The sequence below is a fragment of the Gadus morhua genome, chromosome 13, assembly GCF_902167405.1.
Source record: "Gadus morhua chromosome 13, gadMor3.0, whole genome shotgun sequence".
Lineage (NCBI taxonomy): Eukaryota > Metazoa > Chordata > Actinopteri > Gadiformes > Gadidae > Gadus > Gadus morhua.
In genome coordinates, this window is record NC_044060.1 from 21,372,211 (window position 1) to 21,391,914 (window position 19,704).

The 19,704-nt window shown below is 46.7% G+C and overlaps 1 protein-coding gene across 13 annotated transcripts in view; it reads right to left on the bottom strand.

The window, feature by feature from the left end:
- LOC115557557 (band 4.1-like protein 1) overlaps positions 1-19,704 on the bottom strand; it is a 74,730-nt gene that overhangs the window by 11,472 nt on the left and 43,554 nt on the right. For 7 of the 13 annotated variants that reach the window (XM_030375450.1, XM_030375448.1, XM_030375446.1 and 4 more), the window contains 14 exons: positions 17,977-18,081; positions 15,514-15,556; positions 15,173-15,248; positions 14,453-14,671; positions 12,703-12,790; positions 12,284-12,436; positions 10,658-10,755; positions 9,939-10,114; positions 9,410-9,636; positions 8,687-8,722; positions 7,823-7,867; positions 5,928-6,080; positions 3,055-3,141; positions 1,204-2,715 (listed from right to left, as the gene is read on the bottom strand). In XM_030375450.1, coding sequence (XP_030231310.1) covers positions 1,204-2,715; positions 3,055-3,141; positions 5,928-6,080; positions 7,823-7,867; positions 8,687-8,722; positions 9,410-9,636; positions 9,939-10,114; positions 10,658-10,755; positions 12,284-12,436; positions 12,703-12,790; positions 14,453-14,671; positions 15,173-15,248; positions 15,514-15,556; positions 17,977-18,081 — 3,018 coding nt within the window. Of the gene's footprint in view, positions 1-1,203; positions 2,716-3,054; positions 3,142-5,927; positions 6,081-7,822; positions 7,868-8,686; positions 8,723-9,409; positions 9,637-9,938; positions 10,115-10,657; positions 10,756-12,283; positions 12,437-12,702; positions 12,791-14,452; positions 14,672-15,172; positions 15,249-15,513; positions 15,557-16,784; positions 16,925-17,976; positions 18,082-19,704 lie in introns of those variants that run through there. The other 6 variants (XM_030375449.1, XM_030375445.1, XM_030375452.1 and 3 more) reach the window with 6 other exon arrangements.

The following is a 19,704-nucleotide window of genomic DNA, read 5'->3' on the forward strand; positions in this document are numbered from 1 at the left end:
GGGGCAGAACAACCTATGCTTTACTGCTAGATCTGTAAGTACAAGGCATTATCAAGGCGCTTTTCAGAGCATGCTCAATCAAATTGACTGTAAATAAAAGTGGGTTGCTTCAACATGACTGGCAGATCCCCAGGTGCTTCTTTTTTCAGGGTGCTCACAGGCTTGTCACTCACTTGCGACATCACTAAACCCAACACCTCTCATGGCCTGCTTTCATTTCAACCATTCCACCCTCCCCAGGCTGTGTCAACAGATGAAAAGGCAGGGGCGAGATGATGAAAGCTGTCGAATGGATCCATTCCCTTCTCTGTTCCACCGGGGGAGCCAAAACTGTGTAGGCCTCTAATGATAGCAACAGCGGAGAGCAAGCAGCATGCGACGCACAGGCAGTCTGGTCCGGGTGGTGCCGCCAGGCGGCTCGGCCCCCGCGTGTCTTTAGCGGCCGGCGGACGCCAAGCCACGAGCCGAGCGGGGTGCCAGGCCTGACAGCAACCCGGCCCCATGAGGAGGCAAGGAGAATGAGATTGATCTTTTTTTTTATGGACTCATTGGTTTTTGATCTCTCAGGTTTGCTGCTTATGTGAAGCGATGGTCATTTTAAACTTAAATTAATTGCATTTAACATAATTACCTCTACTATTTTGTCCAACTTTTCCAGGTCGTTTTTGATTTTTTTTTGCTTTTGGATTAAAATCCAATTAATATGAAGAAAAATTATGTATATATTTTGAAATGTGCATCAGAAGAGGACCACGGGGCTCGGGGCTGTATATCAAATGTAGATGTATGGGAATGAAACCAAACAACAAACCAACCACTGAAATGCAACATCTCTGTTCATCCTGTATACATCTGTTAACAGCCTGTTTTCACAGCCAATTCTAGGGCTTTACGGATCAGCCAGATGTTGTGGTACATGTCGCGGATGAGTACAACACATTCAAATGGAGTATCAACAAAAGACAGAATTCACTACACTGTGCATTAAGAGGCAAATGCTCCCATCTCTTCCCAAATGCCCCATCCTCCTCACCTCCCGACCCCATTCAGCCAGATACACAAAAGTGACGTGAGTAGCATGAGTTTCAAAGTCACTGAAAACGGATGCAAAATAAAGAAACCAAGGCAGGAAAATGGAGGGTGCGCGTCGGTCGGAACGCTCATGCCATGCTCTGATTTCCAATGACGCCGGGCGAGAGTTACCGAGTGTCGCTTCTTGGCCGCGTCCAGGCACGGCTCCCTGGTGGCGTTGCGGCTGTTGCGCAGAATCAGCCCGGACTCCTTTGCCTTCTTCGTTTTCACCGGCGGGGCCGGCGGCGCCATTTTGCCAAACACTGAGCCCTTTATGTTGAACAGGTGGCTACCCGCGGTCTCCACTCTCGCCGCGTGGCAGCTCTCGTCAAACCGCCCCGAGTACGTCTCCGATTTGACCCCGCCCTCGAGGTCTTCGCCAAAGGCGGCAGACTGGAAGGCGGAGGAGTCGGCCCAGTGGAGGTCCGAGGACCCTTCGGGCGCTCCGACGGACCAGCGGTACTCTGTTCTGGCGACCCGCAGGGACTCCCCCGGACCCACCCTGTCGCCCTCGTCCTTACCCGCCACACTCTTAGACCTCTCCGGCTTCAGGGGAACGATCCTGGTGATTTCCGACTGCTGCTGCTGGCTTCCCGACAGCCGATGGAGGGACCTCCTCTGAACCTTGTCCCCGAGGAGCCCCTCCATATCCTCTCCGCCGGAGCTGCTGATCTTCCGCTCGTGGGTCCTGACCTGGCGCAGCTTCACCTCTGCCAGCTCCTTGCTGTCGATTAGGCTCTTGCCCCGTGACGAGGTGTTACGGACGGCAGCGTCCTTCGCCTCGGCGAGTGAATCATATCCCACCCTCCCGGGTCCGTTGACCGAGGCCAAGTCCATATCTCTGTCTTCAGCCTGACCTGCTCTGTCTACTAAATCTCCCGTTCCCCTGGATGGGAGGTCACTCTGGCCATCCGCCGACGATACGTCCACCACTTGTATGCCGTCTCCGAACATGCCGACCGATTGATTGGTTCCCGGCGCTTTCTCATCCTCTTTCGTCGCGGTCGGCGGATACACGTCAGGGCGTATGACCCGTTCTAATTTTGTTTCCCATTTGTGTTCACCGTCAGACTCCCCCGAGCTGTTCTCCCCGTCAGAGCCTTCCCCCTCCTTGTCGTACACCAGCTCTCCGGGGGTCCCCAGGTTCAGGCTCTGAGGCCTGCTCCTAGTTCCCTCCTCTGGAGGAGGCGAGCCGCGCCCCTTCCCCTCGCCTTCGCCTTCGCCTGCGCCCGGGGCTGAGCCGGCATCGGCCTCAGGGCGGGAAGCACCCAAAGAGGTTTCGCCTGGAGCTTCCTCCCGAGACGCCTCGGGTTCCTGCGACAAACGCGGCGGGATGTCCCCCCCCCTGCTCGACTGGCGCGGCTCAGGAGCCGCCGTGTCGCCGGGTCTCGGCAACGACGGCAGGGACGCAATCTCTTCTTGAATGCTGCTGTTCAGCCCGGAGCTGTCGTCTTGCGTCCCGTCCCAGCCTGTCTCTATGTCGCTGAATTCTGGCTCTTGCTCTGTTTGTTCGCTGTGTGCCCCCCGCCCGGAGTCGACGGTTAGTGAAGGTGAGGTGGGAGCTTTCTCGTTTCCCTCAGCGCTCCACTCAGGGTCTTCCTGATAAGCATCTTGCTTTTCAACCAAAACCCACTCCTCAGTGCCCTACATGTATGGATTAGACATAGTTAGACCTCGCCGAGCACTTTTACCACAAACAAACACATGACCACAATACGCCGCAGCCAACAAGTACACGTGCATGCTAAAAGGTACGGAGGATGTAATACGGACATGCTTAAGGGTTTAAGGGAAACATAGATAATAAACATTTGACAAAACATTTTGTCAAATATGCAATCCCCCTCTTGGGTGATAGAGAGTGAGGGATGGATTGCATATCACTGTAGGATTACAATACTGGGACATAATGTGTGCTTGACATCACAAATGTGGAGGAGTTCTGTATCAAGCGGGCGAGAAGGAGAAAGGAAAAGGTGCAACCTCAGGTGAAGTGACTAGTGTCCTCAGGACGAAACCCTCGTCAGACGGTAAGTCTGCAGGGGCCTTTCCTCCAGCTTGGCCGACCGGCTGAGTGTCAGCACGCAGAGGACAGAATAGGAAAAGAGAGATATTTGTTAAAAGGAGAAGGCAGAGGAGACATAGGTCGCTAAAAGAGTTAACATTAGTGGAGAAGCATCATATTACTGTTTCATGCAAGGCGGTTAGGGGAGGAAAAGACAAAGCTGGGGCGAAAAGATAATGACATTTTTGAGTCATTCACAGAAAAATGTACAACACATGAATACAGTGAAACACAGCAGAAAAAATACAGAATACTGAAAGGGCTCTCTTTTGAAATGGTAATATGCATCTCCCAAATAACTACAAACGAAAACGCAAACGCAAATCAAACAACTGAGTTGCATCACCCCTTCTTTTCTTCTGTTCTCCCCCCCAAATAACATGACAGCTAACACCTTGTGAAGCAGAACGTGTCTGTCATCTCACAGCGACTGAACTGACTAAAGCAGACAGTGGATGAGAGTCTTCCATCGCCAACTCTACAACAACACCGGTGGCAGCAGGCGACCGCCTGAGAGTTCCATTGTTTGTAGTTCATTTTTTTTTATGCATCATCAAACATAAAGAAACAAAAGCAGGAGGAACTCAAAAGGCCTATTGGTGCTGAGTAATTAGGAAAAACAAACAAAGATTTGAATACGCTTGAATGCCCAAATGAATAGATAATGTAGTTTGCAACTCTGTCTTTGCAGCCTTTGCCAATTGCCAGAGTGCATGGGGGAGCTGTTTGAGTGGGTATTACATCAACTATATTCACACCGACTGCATCTGCAGTTTTGGTGAGCACACTGCTGCCTGGCATCAACAAAATAACTGTTGTGCATCTCTGTCTGCCTGCTACTGAAAGTCTGTGTTCAAAGGTCTTGAACATGAATATCCAGTTTAACTGAAAAAATATTAAAGCAAGTAAAAAGAAAAGGGCCTTGTTTACTCTTGGAGGCGTTGAAGAGACTTCTGTAATGTTAGTGAGGCATCCAATATCGATAAGACCACTGTTGACATTTAAATGTATTTTTTAACACTTCTTGGCTGCAACTTATTTGAATTAATGGGGCAAGATCATGGGAAGAAACACTGGGACCAAGTATCTTCAGAGAGGCAATGGATGATTTCTCAAAGGGAATCTTTAACATCGAGGGCAGTAAAAGCAAGGGATTGCAGGACTTATATAAGCAAGCATTCAGAGGGATTTGCAATCCACTATGTGGGAAGGGGGGGTGTATGCAAGGATACAAAACAACCAAAGGAATCTACACAGTACAGAAGACAGGAGATTTGCACATCAGACTTTTTTTTTAAATTGGCAATGCAAATATTAACTAACTTACCACTTTTCAATTGTAGAGAGAAAGGGAGCTATGTCTTGGTGCAGGGCTAATTTGTACAAAGGCCTTTGAAATTAACTAGTACGAAAGCAAATAAGGTCATATCATTTGTTATTTTATTATTAGGCTCCATTTTTCTACAAACACCTGAGTCACATCTCTATGTCACTTTTCTGTGTCTTGTGTCCTCGTCTCATATCACCTCAAAGTTTTCGGAAATAAGTCACCGCTCTGACACCGTTATTATCCTTGACTCAGCGAATAAACCAAGTCGATAAGCCCATTACAGTCCCAGACAGTGAGCCCGGAAAATAAGCCGTCAAAATACTTGCCCTAAAGAATCTGTCCACGGTCATAAACCACAGAATAAAAGTACACTAATTGCCACCATTTAGGCAGCTGCGCCGAAATGTTATGGATTTTTCAGGGCTTGGAGATCGGTTTGTTCAACAGATTCTTCCTCGCAAAATTCTCCAAATATTAACGTAGAAACTCAAGTCATGCACCTGGCATAACTCACCATTGCAATCAAGCAGACACTCAGCCCCGTATTCGTGAGCCGACCAATCGTTATCCCGAGACGTTACTCTGCCATCGACCCTCTCCACAAGCAGTCCAAAGTGGATTCAAAATTATTCTTTTGATGATTTTTGATGATTCTAGCCTCCCCAGAAACCTGGGTGTTATCGCAATGTGGTAGCTATAGATGTCTGCTAAGCTTGCAGAGTATTTAACAACCCATTTGCACTAGGCAGGGTCACGAGGGTATGAAAAACGTCTGTTTTTGATGGTGGTTTAGAGTGTGAGAACACTGTGTAGCCTCCTGTGGTATCTGTCCATCCCAAAATATTAAACTCTTTCCGTTGATCTTGGTCTAAAAATCAGTAAACATGACAGACTTGCTACCCCCCCGCCCCCCTAATCCCCACATACACACTGTATTTGGGAAAAATCAAACATTTATGTTTTTCTGGTATATTCATCTTTTCGTTCTAGCCGAATTCTTTTATCCAAAGCATCAAACAGAGAATCTTTTTTTATCACGGATGTCTACAGGTAGCAGACATTGGGAGAGATCGGAGATCCAACCTAGGATGCCTTTGGTTAGGGAGACAAACACCCTAACAACCATGCTATCCTGCGTTTTTGTTTCACTGCCACATCTCTCAAGTTTGGCGGCAGTAGTTCAGGAGGTCCTGAGTCCTGAGTAAGGCACCCTAGCCTAACTGCTCCCGACGAGCTGGCTATCGCCTTGCATGTCTGACTCTGCCGTCAGTGTGTGAATGTGTGCATAAATGGGTGAATGTCAAAATTGCAAAGAGCTTTGGAGAAAAGCACTATATAACCGCAGTCCAACATCTACAATAATGTGTAATGGACTTAATGCATCATGAATGTATTGTATACATAACAGTGGGGTGCTTCCTTTGGGGCGACGTGGACCGGGGGATGTGTCCGGCTACTCACTGCCTTGCGCTCCGGCGTGCCTCCGTGCGAGGAGGTCTCGGAGAGCCGCTTCTCCCGGGCCATCAGCTTGCTGTTTGGCTCTCTTAGGGCCCGCTTCAGCTCGTTGATGCTGGCCTGGTGCTTCAGCAACACGTCCTCCGACTTGTCCAGGAACTACATGGAAGGGGAGGGAGAGAGAGACGTTGAGAGACAGAGAGAGAGAGCGAGAGAGACAGAGAGTGAGAGGGGAGGAGGGAGAGAGGGAGAGAAGGAGAGAGAGAGGGAGAGAGAAACAGGATGATATGGAATAACAGGAGGAGAGAGAGAGAGAATGAAAAGGAGAGAGAGAGAGAAAGAGAGAGAGAGAAAGCATAAGAGAGGGAGAAACAGGGAGAGACAGAGAGAGAGAGAGAGAGAGAGAGAGAGAGAGAGAGAGAGAGAGAGAGAGAGAGAGAGAGAGAGAGAGAGTGACAGAGACAGAGAGACAGAAGGAGAAAGCAAAAGAGAGTGAGTCACAGAGGGAGAAACCGGAGCGAGAGAGAGAGAGATAGAGACAAGGAGGGAGAAATAGGCCATGAGTTCTGACATGTCCTTCCAACCACATCACAAACACCACCTTGAGTATGCATGACTGGATGGGCGTGAGAAATAAGATGATCTGGGAACTGAACAGGTTATGGGAGGAGATGCCACACACAACAACACACAACTTAAACTGATCACGCAGACATTTACAGAGGCTGCCTCACGTGGAGGAATTGATTAAATAGTAATCCTTCTGTCCGTTACTTTATATAAGCTGACTTTTATGGTTTCTGCTGAAATCAACACTTCTGTAGCATATCATACTGTGTTAATTACCTATACATTTTGGAATAGACGTAAGTGAGTATATGATCACAGATGTGAATACAATTAAAGTTGTATATTAATCTATTTACATATATATATATATACAGTATACATATGTATATATACATATATATATATATACATACGTATTTGCATATACCTTCAAACTTTATTTGCTTTCCAAAACAAGTGTTAAATGTAAAAAAACATTGGCACAATGTTGCAGCATATCAGTTCAGAATATACTCATATCATCTGGCATCAAATGCAGCATTGGATTCTTCACAAAATTTCAATTGGGACATATTATTGTACATCACCAACAGCCGGCACATTACCACCGAGCATCTTCCAGCCGGTGAATATCAGCTGTTAAAGTCTAATGACTGAGTGGTGCCCTAAAGCGAGCCATCCTGAATGTACAGCCCCCCTCCTGTGTTTCCCGCGTCCAGGGGAAGCACAAGGGAACGCATCCAAAATGGTTGTGTTCGCTTAGTCTGACCAACTGCTGTTCAACACAGCAGTTGAAACTCCATCGTTCACGTGGTACTGTTGACCAACTACAGGCAGTAGTTAGTCAACAGTGCCTTGGCGTGTATTAGCAAGTACAGTGCACTTCAATTTGGTAGGTGGGTCAGCTTAGTTTAGGAGGTAGAGCAGGTTGACTCGTAACCGGAAGGTTGCTAGTTTGATCCCCGGCATGGCTGACTCCGCCGTTAGTGTGTGAAGACGTGTATGTGTGGTTGTAGGTCCCTAAAAGTGCCTGCTAAATGTAAATTCAAATGGTCGCAAACCTCCTTGAAGGAAGAAGATTTAAGTGACTCTAATGCACTTTTCCTCTTTATTGGGTGAGGCATAGGGGCAGCCGAACTGTCAAGAATAGTTACTGACGGTAACTGCAACGCACAGGGACTCGATCGAAACACACTCGCAACCAAACGTGATGCTGTGGGTGCACAACGGTGAAAGCCTTCCTAAAGGTGGATCACAGAGGACATGGCAGGCAGATGGAGTGGCTGGGTGTGTCATACTACTCTACTGGGAGGAGAGACAGTCAGCTGTACCTCCTGTTTGTGTCTTGGGGTGACCTCCTGGTCCAACTGAGACAGCTGAGTTGGGACAGGACAAGGAGGGGAGTAGATGGCACGGAGACAAATGAAAGGAGAAGATCAGTAGGAATGGGGAGAGGTAGAGACAGGGGGTCAGCGAGATGATGGATGGACAGAAAGATGGACGGATAGACAGATGGAAAAGACAGAGAGTTGGACCAACCAATAGACGGACAACGAGCCAGATGAATCAAAAGGCAGACAGATAATCAGACAGACAGTTTATGGACAGTAATAAACACACAAACACACACTAAGGTGATGCAGAGACACTGCAGTAAAGTGTAATCATTGTCTAAAAATGATGCAGAGGATATGACATAAAGTTCAAACGGTTTGTTCTGAAAATGTTTCAGTCTGACAGACAAGGCGCTTGTATATCAGTACGTAAAGTGTAGGGAACAGTGATTTCGACAGCCTTCATTTGTGAAGTGCAAAATCAATCCCAAGGAATATTTTTGTACCTCATGGTAATGCAAAGAGGTGTGGTGTGTGGCCATTGCTTTGCGGCCTTGTACGTGACGAGATACCATGATAAGGCATCGTAACGAGTGTAAACAGAACACAACATGAACGAGAAGGATAGAAAAGACAGGTGAAGAGAAGAGAGAAGAGAGAATAAGAGAGGAGAGGAGAGACAGACAAGGATGGACAGAAATTCGGAAATGCCAAGACAGCTTGCCATAGGCTAGAGAAACAGAGACAGAGGGATAACACACAGGCAGACAGATAGCATACAGATAACAGACAGATAGACAGACTAACAGACGGATAACAGATAAAGAGAAAGACAGTCGAAGGTCACCAGACACCAAGTACCTCCTGTTTATTGTCAACTGGTGAGTCAGCCTCATCCTTCCCAGCCAGCAGAACAGGAAAGGACAGAAATCATAGATTGTTAGCGTGTTAGTGAGCAGATCCCATAGATTCAAGAGAGTAATAAAGTATAGTTTTCCACATTTTCACAAGAAATATAAGAGAGATAATATTAGGATGTTAGTGTGAGTATGATTAATAATTTTTGTAATAACAATGATTAATTCGACTTGTGCAGCGCCTTTTCATTAAGTATCTCAAAGACGCTTTGCATAGTGGAAAACTATGTGGCTTCAAATAAATAAATAAGTGAAAAGATCCCATCAGGCAGGAAAATAAAACAGGAGTGAAAATGCAAAAGATAGTGGATGGTGGCTTGGCTTACTGCAAGGCCACCGCAATCTCTTACAAGGTGCATGTCCTACAGGTTCAATGGCCAACAAGGGTCAGTGTTTGTGTCTCAGGAGGTGATCCTTGCACCCTTGCCTTGCATGCACTTCCCTGGACATCGCTGCATTCGCCTCAGCCTCTGAGGAGGGTTGACTAATGAGCTTCAACCCAGCTCTACCCTTCAGAGTCATAAAAACTCAGCTCGCACTGATAGAGCACGAGAGCGGGAAAGAGAGAGAGAGAGAGAGAGAGAGAGAGAGAGAGAGAGAGAGAGAGAGAGAGAGAGAGAGAGAGTGAGAGAGAGGGACCACCGTCAACACTACCACCACTAACTACCTTGATCTCCCTCTTCCTGCTGGGCGTGTGCTCGCCGCCCGTGTCGTGGTCGTGCTCCAGGGAGGCGGGCTCCTGCTCCTCCTCGTCCTGGTCCTGGTCCAGACTGGGCTCCATCTCCGTCTCCTGCTCCTCCACCGAGGGGCTGTGGAGGCGCCGGTGCTCGCTGACGCTGCGGTGGGACAGGCCCTCGTGGTTCTCACACATGGACGACACCGGCCGGGAGAACTCTGGAGGCGGGGGTCAAGGGTTAAAGACGTATGGAATCAAATCAGTGCCGTAGGTTGTGTCAAACAATGAAATCTGTAAGCAAATTTGTAGGTATTTTAAATGTTTCGATTTGTGGTTTCTCTCTGCTCTCTCTACATAAAGCACACCTACTTAGGCTTGGTTATTTACGATTAAAGTTGAATAACATTTTATGGCAAAACATGGTGCACACGGTAAAGAAAGTTGTTATCTGGATCTATGTCATTCGATATACAAAACACGCAATGACGAAGACGGCGATGATGACGGCCACGCTGCATACCTCCGTCCAGGCTCCGTGACAGCAGGTACCGCTTGCTGGTGGAGCGATCGAAGTGAGGGGCGGGGCGATCTATGAGGGCACTGGCCTGCCGGGTCTGTGCCTGGGTTCGACCACTGTAGCGGAACTTGGAGCCCATCACCAGGAAGCCCTTGGGAGGGGGCTCTGGAGACACCAGCCTGAAGGAAACCCCAACGAAAGGGTCAGTCTTTTGGTCACTTTGGGTCACATCACATCGGTGCATTCATGCGCCGAATGTGATGCATCAGGATTATCATGAATAGGGCTTGTACATCGTGACGTCACATCGCAATGACCCTCTCCATTCCGGAAGTATAGGAGCATAGGAATGTAACGGGTAGTAACGGTGTTCTGGTCACTGATTAGTAATGAATCGTGAAATGACTGGTCATTAGGGACCGACATTTTTGTGTTGGAAATATTCACGGCGCAAAAAATTCCCATGCAAGCGTGGCAAAACCACATACTTCAGAAGCCTCGGCTAGGGTATATTCACTTATCTTTTATATTTTGAAATACTACAACTCTCTCGAGTCACAAAGTTGCCAAAACAGTATCACCAACCCATGATGCATTCCAATGTAAAAGATATAGCGATATTTCACAGAGAGATACAGGGATACACTGCACAGCAGACCGCACAGAGTAATGCATGCAAACAAAGTAAATCTTAATACGAAAGTGATGGAGGGGAGGTTTACCTGAAGAAGGTGTGGTGCTCAATGCAGACCTTCCACAGCTTCTTAGCAGCTCTGTGGTTTGGGAGCTTAAAACCAATGGTGCTTTCAAACTGTTCATACTGAGCGAGAGATACAGAGAAAGATAAAGAGGGAGAGAGAGAGAGAGGGAGAGAGAGAGAGAAAGAAAGAAATGTAGTTTGCCTGCATAGAACAGCAGTATGTGTTTTTGTCCTGTCGTGTCGTCCACTGTGGCGTTATGTTAGGTCTCAGAACACGACAGAAGGCAGAACAACAGCAACAAGGTACAGCGTCACGCTAGAAGAATCGCCTTCTGCTGTTCCCCATTTTGCATTCCCATTGACTGATTATGTATTCTGAGAAGCATCCTTAAGGTGGCCAACTCAAGAACGATTTCTCAGCGGACATTAAAACTGTGCTGTTGACGTTAACCCTCTTTTCCCCGGTCGACTGCCCGCGGCAGTCTGTTCTGCAAATAAAATGCATTTTTTTCATTTCCCTCTCTTCCATTTGAGCTCGATCGATTGACCGAACCCGACGGTTTGTGGCAGACTGGGATTGGCTGAGGATGACAGACAAACAGAGCAATTCACTATTCCCAATTAAAATGCACTTTTGATTTAGTAGTATCCAAGCAATTCACGTTGAAATTTAAGAACCGGTAGAGGGTTAGGGTATCTTAGCTGATGGAACCAGAACCGTTCACTGCAAGCACAACACCTTAACCGCAAGACTATCTGGCCCCCGAACAGACTACCAATCCCCTCTTCGTACAGAGCATCTCATGGCTCTATATTTATTATATTTAGTATTTATACTCTTTATCCTCCTTCCCCCTGCACTCTGATGTTAGCTGCAGCTGCAATAGCTCCGTAAAAAGGGGCTCTTTATTTGGCGGGGGGCATCACAGGCAAATTGTGTAAGGGGCTCCTTCATCAGCCACGCCGCGGAGGCTACGCTGCTGCAGCACAACACATGAAGGACACATGCTGCTATTTATATTTTAGTCATTTAACTGACTTGCAGTAAACCTTTATTGAAATACGTCATATGTGTCGTACAAGCAGCAGAATTAGTGGTGTGGTGTCTTGCTCAAGGATCTTGCTTGAGCATGCCTCAAGGTAGACTGCGGACATTTGGGGTCAAACCAGGGGTGATGCTAGCACTTGACCTTTAGGGGGGCTTAGCCCAAATTAGATTTACATTCAGCTAAATCCGCCATGGTTTATCACGTAGGCTCCTCGCTAGGGAAAATGGTTGACAGCCAGGACAAAGATGACTTGATAGGCCCATATACTGTACATCGTGTGTTATAGATGTTCTTTTGACAATTTCCATTCTGAATTCATTAAAACCATCCGTTAGAGGTTGAATGAAGCCCACTAAAAGTGGTTATCTTTATTGTAGAAAAAAAGATCACTGGACATTTTAAGGACAGCTGAAATCGCCCCTTGTTTGAACGCCTTGGGGTCAAACACCATAGCCTCTTTCCCCTTTGAATAACAACATTGCCGTTACAGCAAAGTAACTACAGAGATGATAACCAACAGCTATGGAATGTAAGTTAGTTCAAACAGTCTTCCCGATGTGGGGTTATCACCATAATTACCAGACGGATTTATAGTTTACCTCTCCCGGCCTGATCTTGATGTAGAAGTTGCTCCTTTTATAGGAGATTTTAAGGATCTTGGGCCAGGCGAAGCGGTTGATCCTCAGCCTATCTCGGTAGATCAGCAGCCCGTTTGCACAGACACCAAGCATGATGTCAATCCCTTCTGAATCCTGCAGCAACCCATCACACAGCGAGCATTGGTCAACAAGAACGGTACATACATGTAAACATGAACAGTGACTGCCTGAAGACCAGAGGAGTTAGACTCCATCGACTACCGAGAAGGGCGGACATTTGTAACCGGAAAAGGTGAGCATTTGTAAACAAGGAAGATGAGCATTTGTAAACAACAGCAGCGCGCTTGACTGAACAAGTCGCGTGATCATTTGTAAACAAGGGCCATGTTTGAATGGAATAACAAGGACAACGTCCTCACCTTGGCGTGGTGGAGATCCACCCCGTACATGGACAGCTTCTTAGCGTTCTCCAGGAAGTTTATTTCAGCCTCCGCTGGAGTCATGCCCCTGTGGAACACCAGAGCTAATGTTGTTACAGGATAAATGAAAACCTACGTGATTTCTCTCCCCAAATCGCATAATATGCAGCCAGGTTCAGATCCCCAGCGGGAGGGGTTACCTCACTAATACAGTTGATGAATTCCACCACGGGTTTCTGAAAGCCCTCCCGTGCCCCCTACTGATTACTATTCCATTATGCTTTCAGATTTCATATTGATTTTTACGTAATTATTTGACAGATTCACTAACCTATTTTCTGTTCCAGCCGCTTGTATTGCTATGAATCCTTGTTTTGCTTTAATTGTAACACTTTGCCAACAGTTTTTTTTCAAAGATATATTACTGATTTCCAATTACTGACTTACAGTTATAACTGATATTACTGTAATTATTATTAGAGTAACAACAATTATTATGACCACCCACACGTCTATGACACAGATTTGGCTGTTTGCCAACAAAGAAGGCCTATTTATAGAGAAGAGAGTGTCGAGGACTTGGCAAACTTCCAACTGGGCGCCGAAATGAGATATGAGATACCACCTGTCAGCACTCCTTATTGATGCAATCTCATAAATAATACACCATCAGCCAACCAAGGAGGTATTCGGCTTGAACAAATAGGGCCCGACACCTGTCGAGATGCCTGTAGCAAGCCAGGTGGGAGACATGTACAGTTAACATGTATGATGAGGACTGAATTGAATGGCTTGATTCCATTCCATCCATCCGCCACAGCTGCCACTCACTGCGATAGCATGCCTATATGCTTATCTTACATTGCCGTGTGGGGCAATTACCAGCCCATTTGGTGGGATTCCTGCAGCTATATCCTGCGCTCGTATTTGTTTGAACTTGGTCGTGTGGCACTGTGTCTTTCTCACCGATGGAATGCTATGATTACTCAGAAGGAGATTGCTGTGGATAAAAGCATGTGCTTAAATGACTTAATCGGTACGTAAGTACCGGATGTTGCTTATTACATCATGCTTTGAGAACAGGACACATCAAGTGCACTTTGGAAAGGGCTGTGGGTTAACTATTATGTTTCTTATAAATATGATCCAGGAAAGGCAAATGCTAAAGTTCGCCACAAAAACAAAAATAAAATCCACATAACAGTTAATAACAACATACATAACATAACATACATAACATAACAAATAACTTTATGAAATATTACTATTTAGTTATATTAAGCAGATCATTTTATTTAAGATAACCTACCAGGAAATATTACCGACACCCGTCACAAATAATCAGGTAGGAGTTGGACTTCTTGCCTAGGTCAACTGGTTAGATGGGAGTAAAGACAATTTGCTCTAAGACGCTTACTGCCTGGCTGTGGACATGGCGGTGGACTGTCGGGGTTTCCAGCCTACAACCCCCTCAGCTACACCCTAAACACTAGAGTCTAGACTACGACTCCATCGCACAGCAGCGGCGTACATGAAGCATGATGTAAGTGTTTCAGAAAACATGCTCGAGAATGGCAAACCAACAACTTAACCCCCAGACTATCAGGCCATCACACAGCGACAGCGCTCATGTGATTAATAAGCTGGTTAGTAGGCTAGGCTAGGCTAGGCTAGGGCATCTCTTGTTCAAGGGTACAGACGTCGTCGTCATTGTCGTGGGGTTCAAGCGTCTGGGGGTGGGCCACCGTACTTGTAGTTGCGGTGGAGCTCCATCACCCGCTCCTCCAGCTCGCGGGTTTGGTTGGGCGCGAAGTGGAAGTCGCTGACGTAGTCGGAGCCGTGCTCGTCGAGGTCGTAGTCGCCCAGCTCGGCCTGCACGGCGTACGAGCCCAGCAGGGCGTGGGTGACGAAGGAGCAGGGCAGCCTGCCCGACAGCATGTCGTCCCTCAGCTGCAGACACAGGTAGTACCTGGTCGGGGGGAGGTGGAGGGGTGGTTGGAGGGGTAGTTGATTGGGGGGGGGGGCAGATTGAAAGAGGGTGTTGGTACAGTAGAAAGTGTAGCTTTGAGAGGAATGTCTTGGTGAGCTAATCCACAGTACTTTACTCAGACTCCATCCTAATGAACCCACGGGGGATTGTGGAGGGAGGAGGCAGGTGTGGGGCAAGGGGGGTCAGCATTTCTTAGTGGGTTCTACTTCTTCTAATAAACAGGTTAATCATGTGCGGTAGTAAGCTGCTGCAGAGACACTTCAAAGGCGCCCCATCTCCGGCTGCGTTTTAGGCACCAGTTTGCACTAAGTACAGGCATTAATGTGTGCGTGTGCATGCATGTGTGGGTTTTATGCGCCTGTGTGTGTGTGTGTGTGTCTGTGTGTGTGTGTGTGTGTGTGTGTGTGTGTGTGTGTGTGTGTGTGTGTGTGTGTGTGTGTGTGTGTGTGTGTGTGTGTGTGTGTGTGTGCGTGTGTGTACCTGGTTATGTCCTCGGTCAGCTGGGAGGGATCTGGGGGGTAGAATTTGACTGAAAAGGCGAAGTGCCACAGGGTGTCTGAGAAGAGAAATGTGAATTGGTGGTTATTATTTTATTTATCATACCACAAGGTTGTTCCAGGAATATATTTCAGTATGAATTAAGAGTACCACAATGATTCAGCATTTAATTTATATTGAAATAGATTGTATTCTAGATCTTCAACAAATGTGATACCAATTGAAAACAAACTGCAGCCAAGAAACCAAGCAAAGTAAATCTGACGTTCATTGATTAATATCAGTAATAGTCGCACATTATTTTGAATGAATAAGAAACTCACTACGCATCTGCTTCTTGATCTCTTTGGAGGGGTCCAGCCAGTTCTGAAAGACATGACATCACACATTGAAAACACATCACACACACGCACGCACACGCACGCACACACACGTACAGACAGACACCTGAACACCCTGCTGAAAGACACAGTCTCTCAATTTCCCCTCGGCATCTGTACCCTGCATTGTCTGCCACTAAACAACCGCCTCTGATTAGCTTTCTGCCCCTCAGGAGGGGTTGACTGGGTGTGCGGGGGTGGCCATGACGGCATGCCATTCAACACACATGCGCACTCAAGTTTGCCATCCCTCCTTTCATCAAAGCCAGTTTCAAAGGCAAGTACCAAAAAAAAGATCTAAAGGCGGCCTGCTTTGCCCCCCGTGCCTGTTCCGTGAGGATAGGGTTGTTTCCAGAACCTGGATGTGCTGGACAAGACGAGACTTTAGATTGTGTCTAAAGTTCTACATCACAGCATCATTGCAGACATCTCACGCGCCTGCGAACACGCGCCTGCCACATTAGGAATTAGAAGTGTGTGCTGGAATGCATCGCTCCTCATAGTGATCCGACAGTGATCTCCCGGTTCCTGGACACCAACACCACCACCACCAACAACACCAGCGACCCACCAGCTGCAGCAGCCTTAGGTGCTTAGCGCCTCGAGAAAAGAATTTTTTTGGCAGGCGTGCATCAGAACAAACTTCAGTGTGGAATGAGCTGCGGAGAATGAGGGTGTGGGGGGGAGAGGGGGGAGAGGATGAATAGGATGGGGGGGGGGGAGAGGGGATGAAGAGCCCGGGGGTGAGAAGGGGAGGGGAATGAGGCGGTCTGCAGTATCATAGCCATCTTGGGGGTGAAATGAGAAGTGTTTCTCGGACGACTTCAGACCCAGATTCCCGTTAAACAAAACACTCACACAGACACACACAGATTAACATAGAGGCAAGCCAGTGCCGCTATGTTTAATCATGCTGCTGAACTGAGTTATTTTATAACGGTTAATCTAACCATTATACAGTATAAGCCTGGGTGAGGGAAAAGCTGAAAAAAAGCATCTAGTGTGTTTAACTTTGACAAATACAACAGCAAAAGACATCTTTCTTTTTTCTTTTTTTTGTTGCTTTCCAGGGGTTATGACAGCAGTGGGGATAGTCAGCACAATAGAAGGAAACAAGAGGCAGAGAAGAAGAAGAAGAAGAAGAAGAAGAAGAAGAAGAAGAAGAAGAAGAAGAAGAAGAAGAAGAAGAAGAAGAAGAAGAAATAGAGTACGACCTGCCGTCAGCTGTTGTAAGTCCTGGGTCTCGCTTGGGTGAACCAGACACCTGCCATTAAGTCATGACCTGTCACCCGGCTTCACACACCGTGGGACAGTGGGTTGCAGCCCAGACGTCGGGCAAAATAAACGTCAGTTCCTGTGCACCTCTCGACATTCCCCCTTCCCCCTCACCTCCTCCCCCTCCTTCCCCGGACGAGGACAGAGGTAGTCTGTGTACTGCTCCATTGTGTTTGTAGTGCATACCTGCCCTTAGGCTGGGGGTAAGATCAATGCAGTCCAACCCACAGTGTCTTAACAAGTCTTTTGATGCTAACCGAAACGCAGAGGTTGCCGTTTGACAGCCCCATTACGAGTCACGTAATGAGGTCCTTACAGGACTTTGGGGTAAGGAGGTAGGCTTGCGCATTAAGAATGCCACGGTGTGTATGTATGTGTGGAGGGCAGGGGTGGGTGGCCCTCAGGAGCTCCCGTGTTTACATTTGAGACTCCTGAGTTTTGGAGTCTTTTTGTTATGATGTTTTAGACTGAGAAGACTTTGACAGGAACCATCATACTTTAAATCGTAGCGACCGTGCTCTGCAAATTCTGTGTTAATTTGCGGGCTTGTGTGTCTGTGAATAACAAAACCTGTGATTTACGCATTTTAAATGCTTATGTTTTGTTTACTATATAATTGTAGTAGAGTGATAGGCTGTGGAATACTATACCGAAATATGAAATGAACACCTCAGAAATTGTGGCTTCCTCTGTATGCATCCTTGCCCATTAAAGAGTCAATTGTGAGAGTGTGATTAGAGCTTGGACATATCATTCACAAGCCTCATGTGTGTGTCTATGTGTGTCTATATGTGTGTGTGTGTGTGTGTGTGTGTGTGTGTGTGTGTGTGTGTGTGTGTGTGTGTGTGTGTGTGTGTGTGTGTGTGTGTGTGTGTGTGTGTGTGTGTGTGTGTGTGTGTGTGTGTGTGTGTGTGCATGCATGTGGGAATGAGCTGATGCTTGTGTGAATGCGTATGAGTTTGTATGTGTGTGTGTGTGTGTGTGTGTGTGTGTGTGTGTGTGTGTGTGTGTGTGTGTGTGTGTGTGTGTGTGTGTGTGTGTGTGTGTGTGTCTGTGTGTGTGTGTTTGTGTGTGTGCATGTGTTGGTGTGTGTGCGTGTGAGGGCTTTCCATGGTAGTAGGACTGACTTACCTTCTGTGTGTCCGCGTCTAAATAGCTGAGGCCAAAGTAATCCTTCTCCAGCAGGTTAAGGTGTTCACACACCATGTCCATCAGGCCCTGTGCTCTGGAGTGTTTCTGTCACACACACACACACACACACACACACACACACACACACACACACACACACACACACACACACACACACACACACACACACACACACACAGACAATAACATTATAGAAGTTAGAAGAATAGAAACTTGCACAAAAACTTGCAGTGCACAATCAAATCCCATGTCCTTGTACAGGCACAGAAGCGGCTTGTTAGATCTCGCTTGGAAAAGGAATTGACTTTAAGAAGGGACGAAAAGGTGTGTCAAAGGTGCAAGGATACGGGTACATTCAACAGATTAACAAGCTTTTGAATCCACACTACGGAACAGGTTCACTTCTCAGAAATGACCGTAAATAACAGTGCTTTCTGTTCTGTGTGCATAAAATAAAACCAGTAGGGTCCTCAACACACTTGGGTCCATTCTGCCATTTCAAGCGTGATCATTACAAACTAATTTTATTAATTAGATGTGACCAATACAGTGCCAGTGTAGAAGAGAGTGGAAGGCATCGCCAAGAAGTGCCAAGTACTCACAAAGAAAATAATAATTTGCATAAAATAGACATGTTAAGAACATATAGGATATATATATCCTATATATATTGGGGCCAGAAGTAGCGGCTGCACCTTTCTGTCCGCGAGCTGAAAGGTCTTCTGGAAAGCATCTTCTAAATGGCTGAGCAGATAATCATATTCCAAATAATACCCAAGTGTTATGTATCGATCAGCGGTGGTGGGCCAGCGCTAAAGCCCTAGGATAGAGGGCGATTGTCGATGGTGGGTGGTGATGGCTGAGACCCCCCTCGAGGCACCCGTCATGACTGCTTAGCCTTCCTCATGATTGCAAGCGCTTGCAAGCAGCTCAGCCCTGGAGAGGGCTTTAACAGTCAGAGGGCATCTCATATTTTGACAGAGAAAATGGACTCTGAAATGAAGTGTGGTGAGGGGGCGTGATATTATATGCAGACATCTCTCATTTTTGACATGTCGGCGGGGAGCAAGCAATGTTGAGGGCTATAAAATTGAGATGCCCTTAAGATCAATTAAGCCGCTGAATAAATATGGCCTTGTGAGACCTTCCGGCTATTCAAGTTTGAATATCAGTTTGGCCGTGGATGGGCGGCAATTGATTCTTTTGCCACATCATTTTGACCTATTTGGGAGATGGGCTCAAGGCCAGACTGATCTGCAGAGAGAAACAGAATGTGAACTTAAGAGGTCCAGACGGCCTATCAAGGCTTGAATACATCTCATATTGCTCATATTCTAGCATTAACAACGACTAAATTTGCTTGCTCCTCAAACATCTTCTATAGTACGCAAAATACTCTGCAATGGATTCACAATAAAGAACTCAATGCTGTTTTATACTATCAGCTGTCATCCAAAGTGACTGACATGTTTTTATGTACATGTAGTATTATGAACCAGTCCTGAAGATGCAGGATTAGAGACAAGGATTCTTGCAGGTAGGCTAGAACGATTAGGGATCCAAACCAGAATATTTTGTTTTGCGCCTTATATTTTAGCATCAACCTGTGAAAATAATGAGTCTTTTGGATAAATTCTGCAAAAAGCCTGAAGTTTCAACAACTGACTGGTTGATAAACTGAACTGCGGCTGGCACCTGCTCATTGCT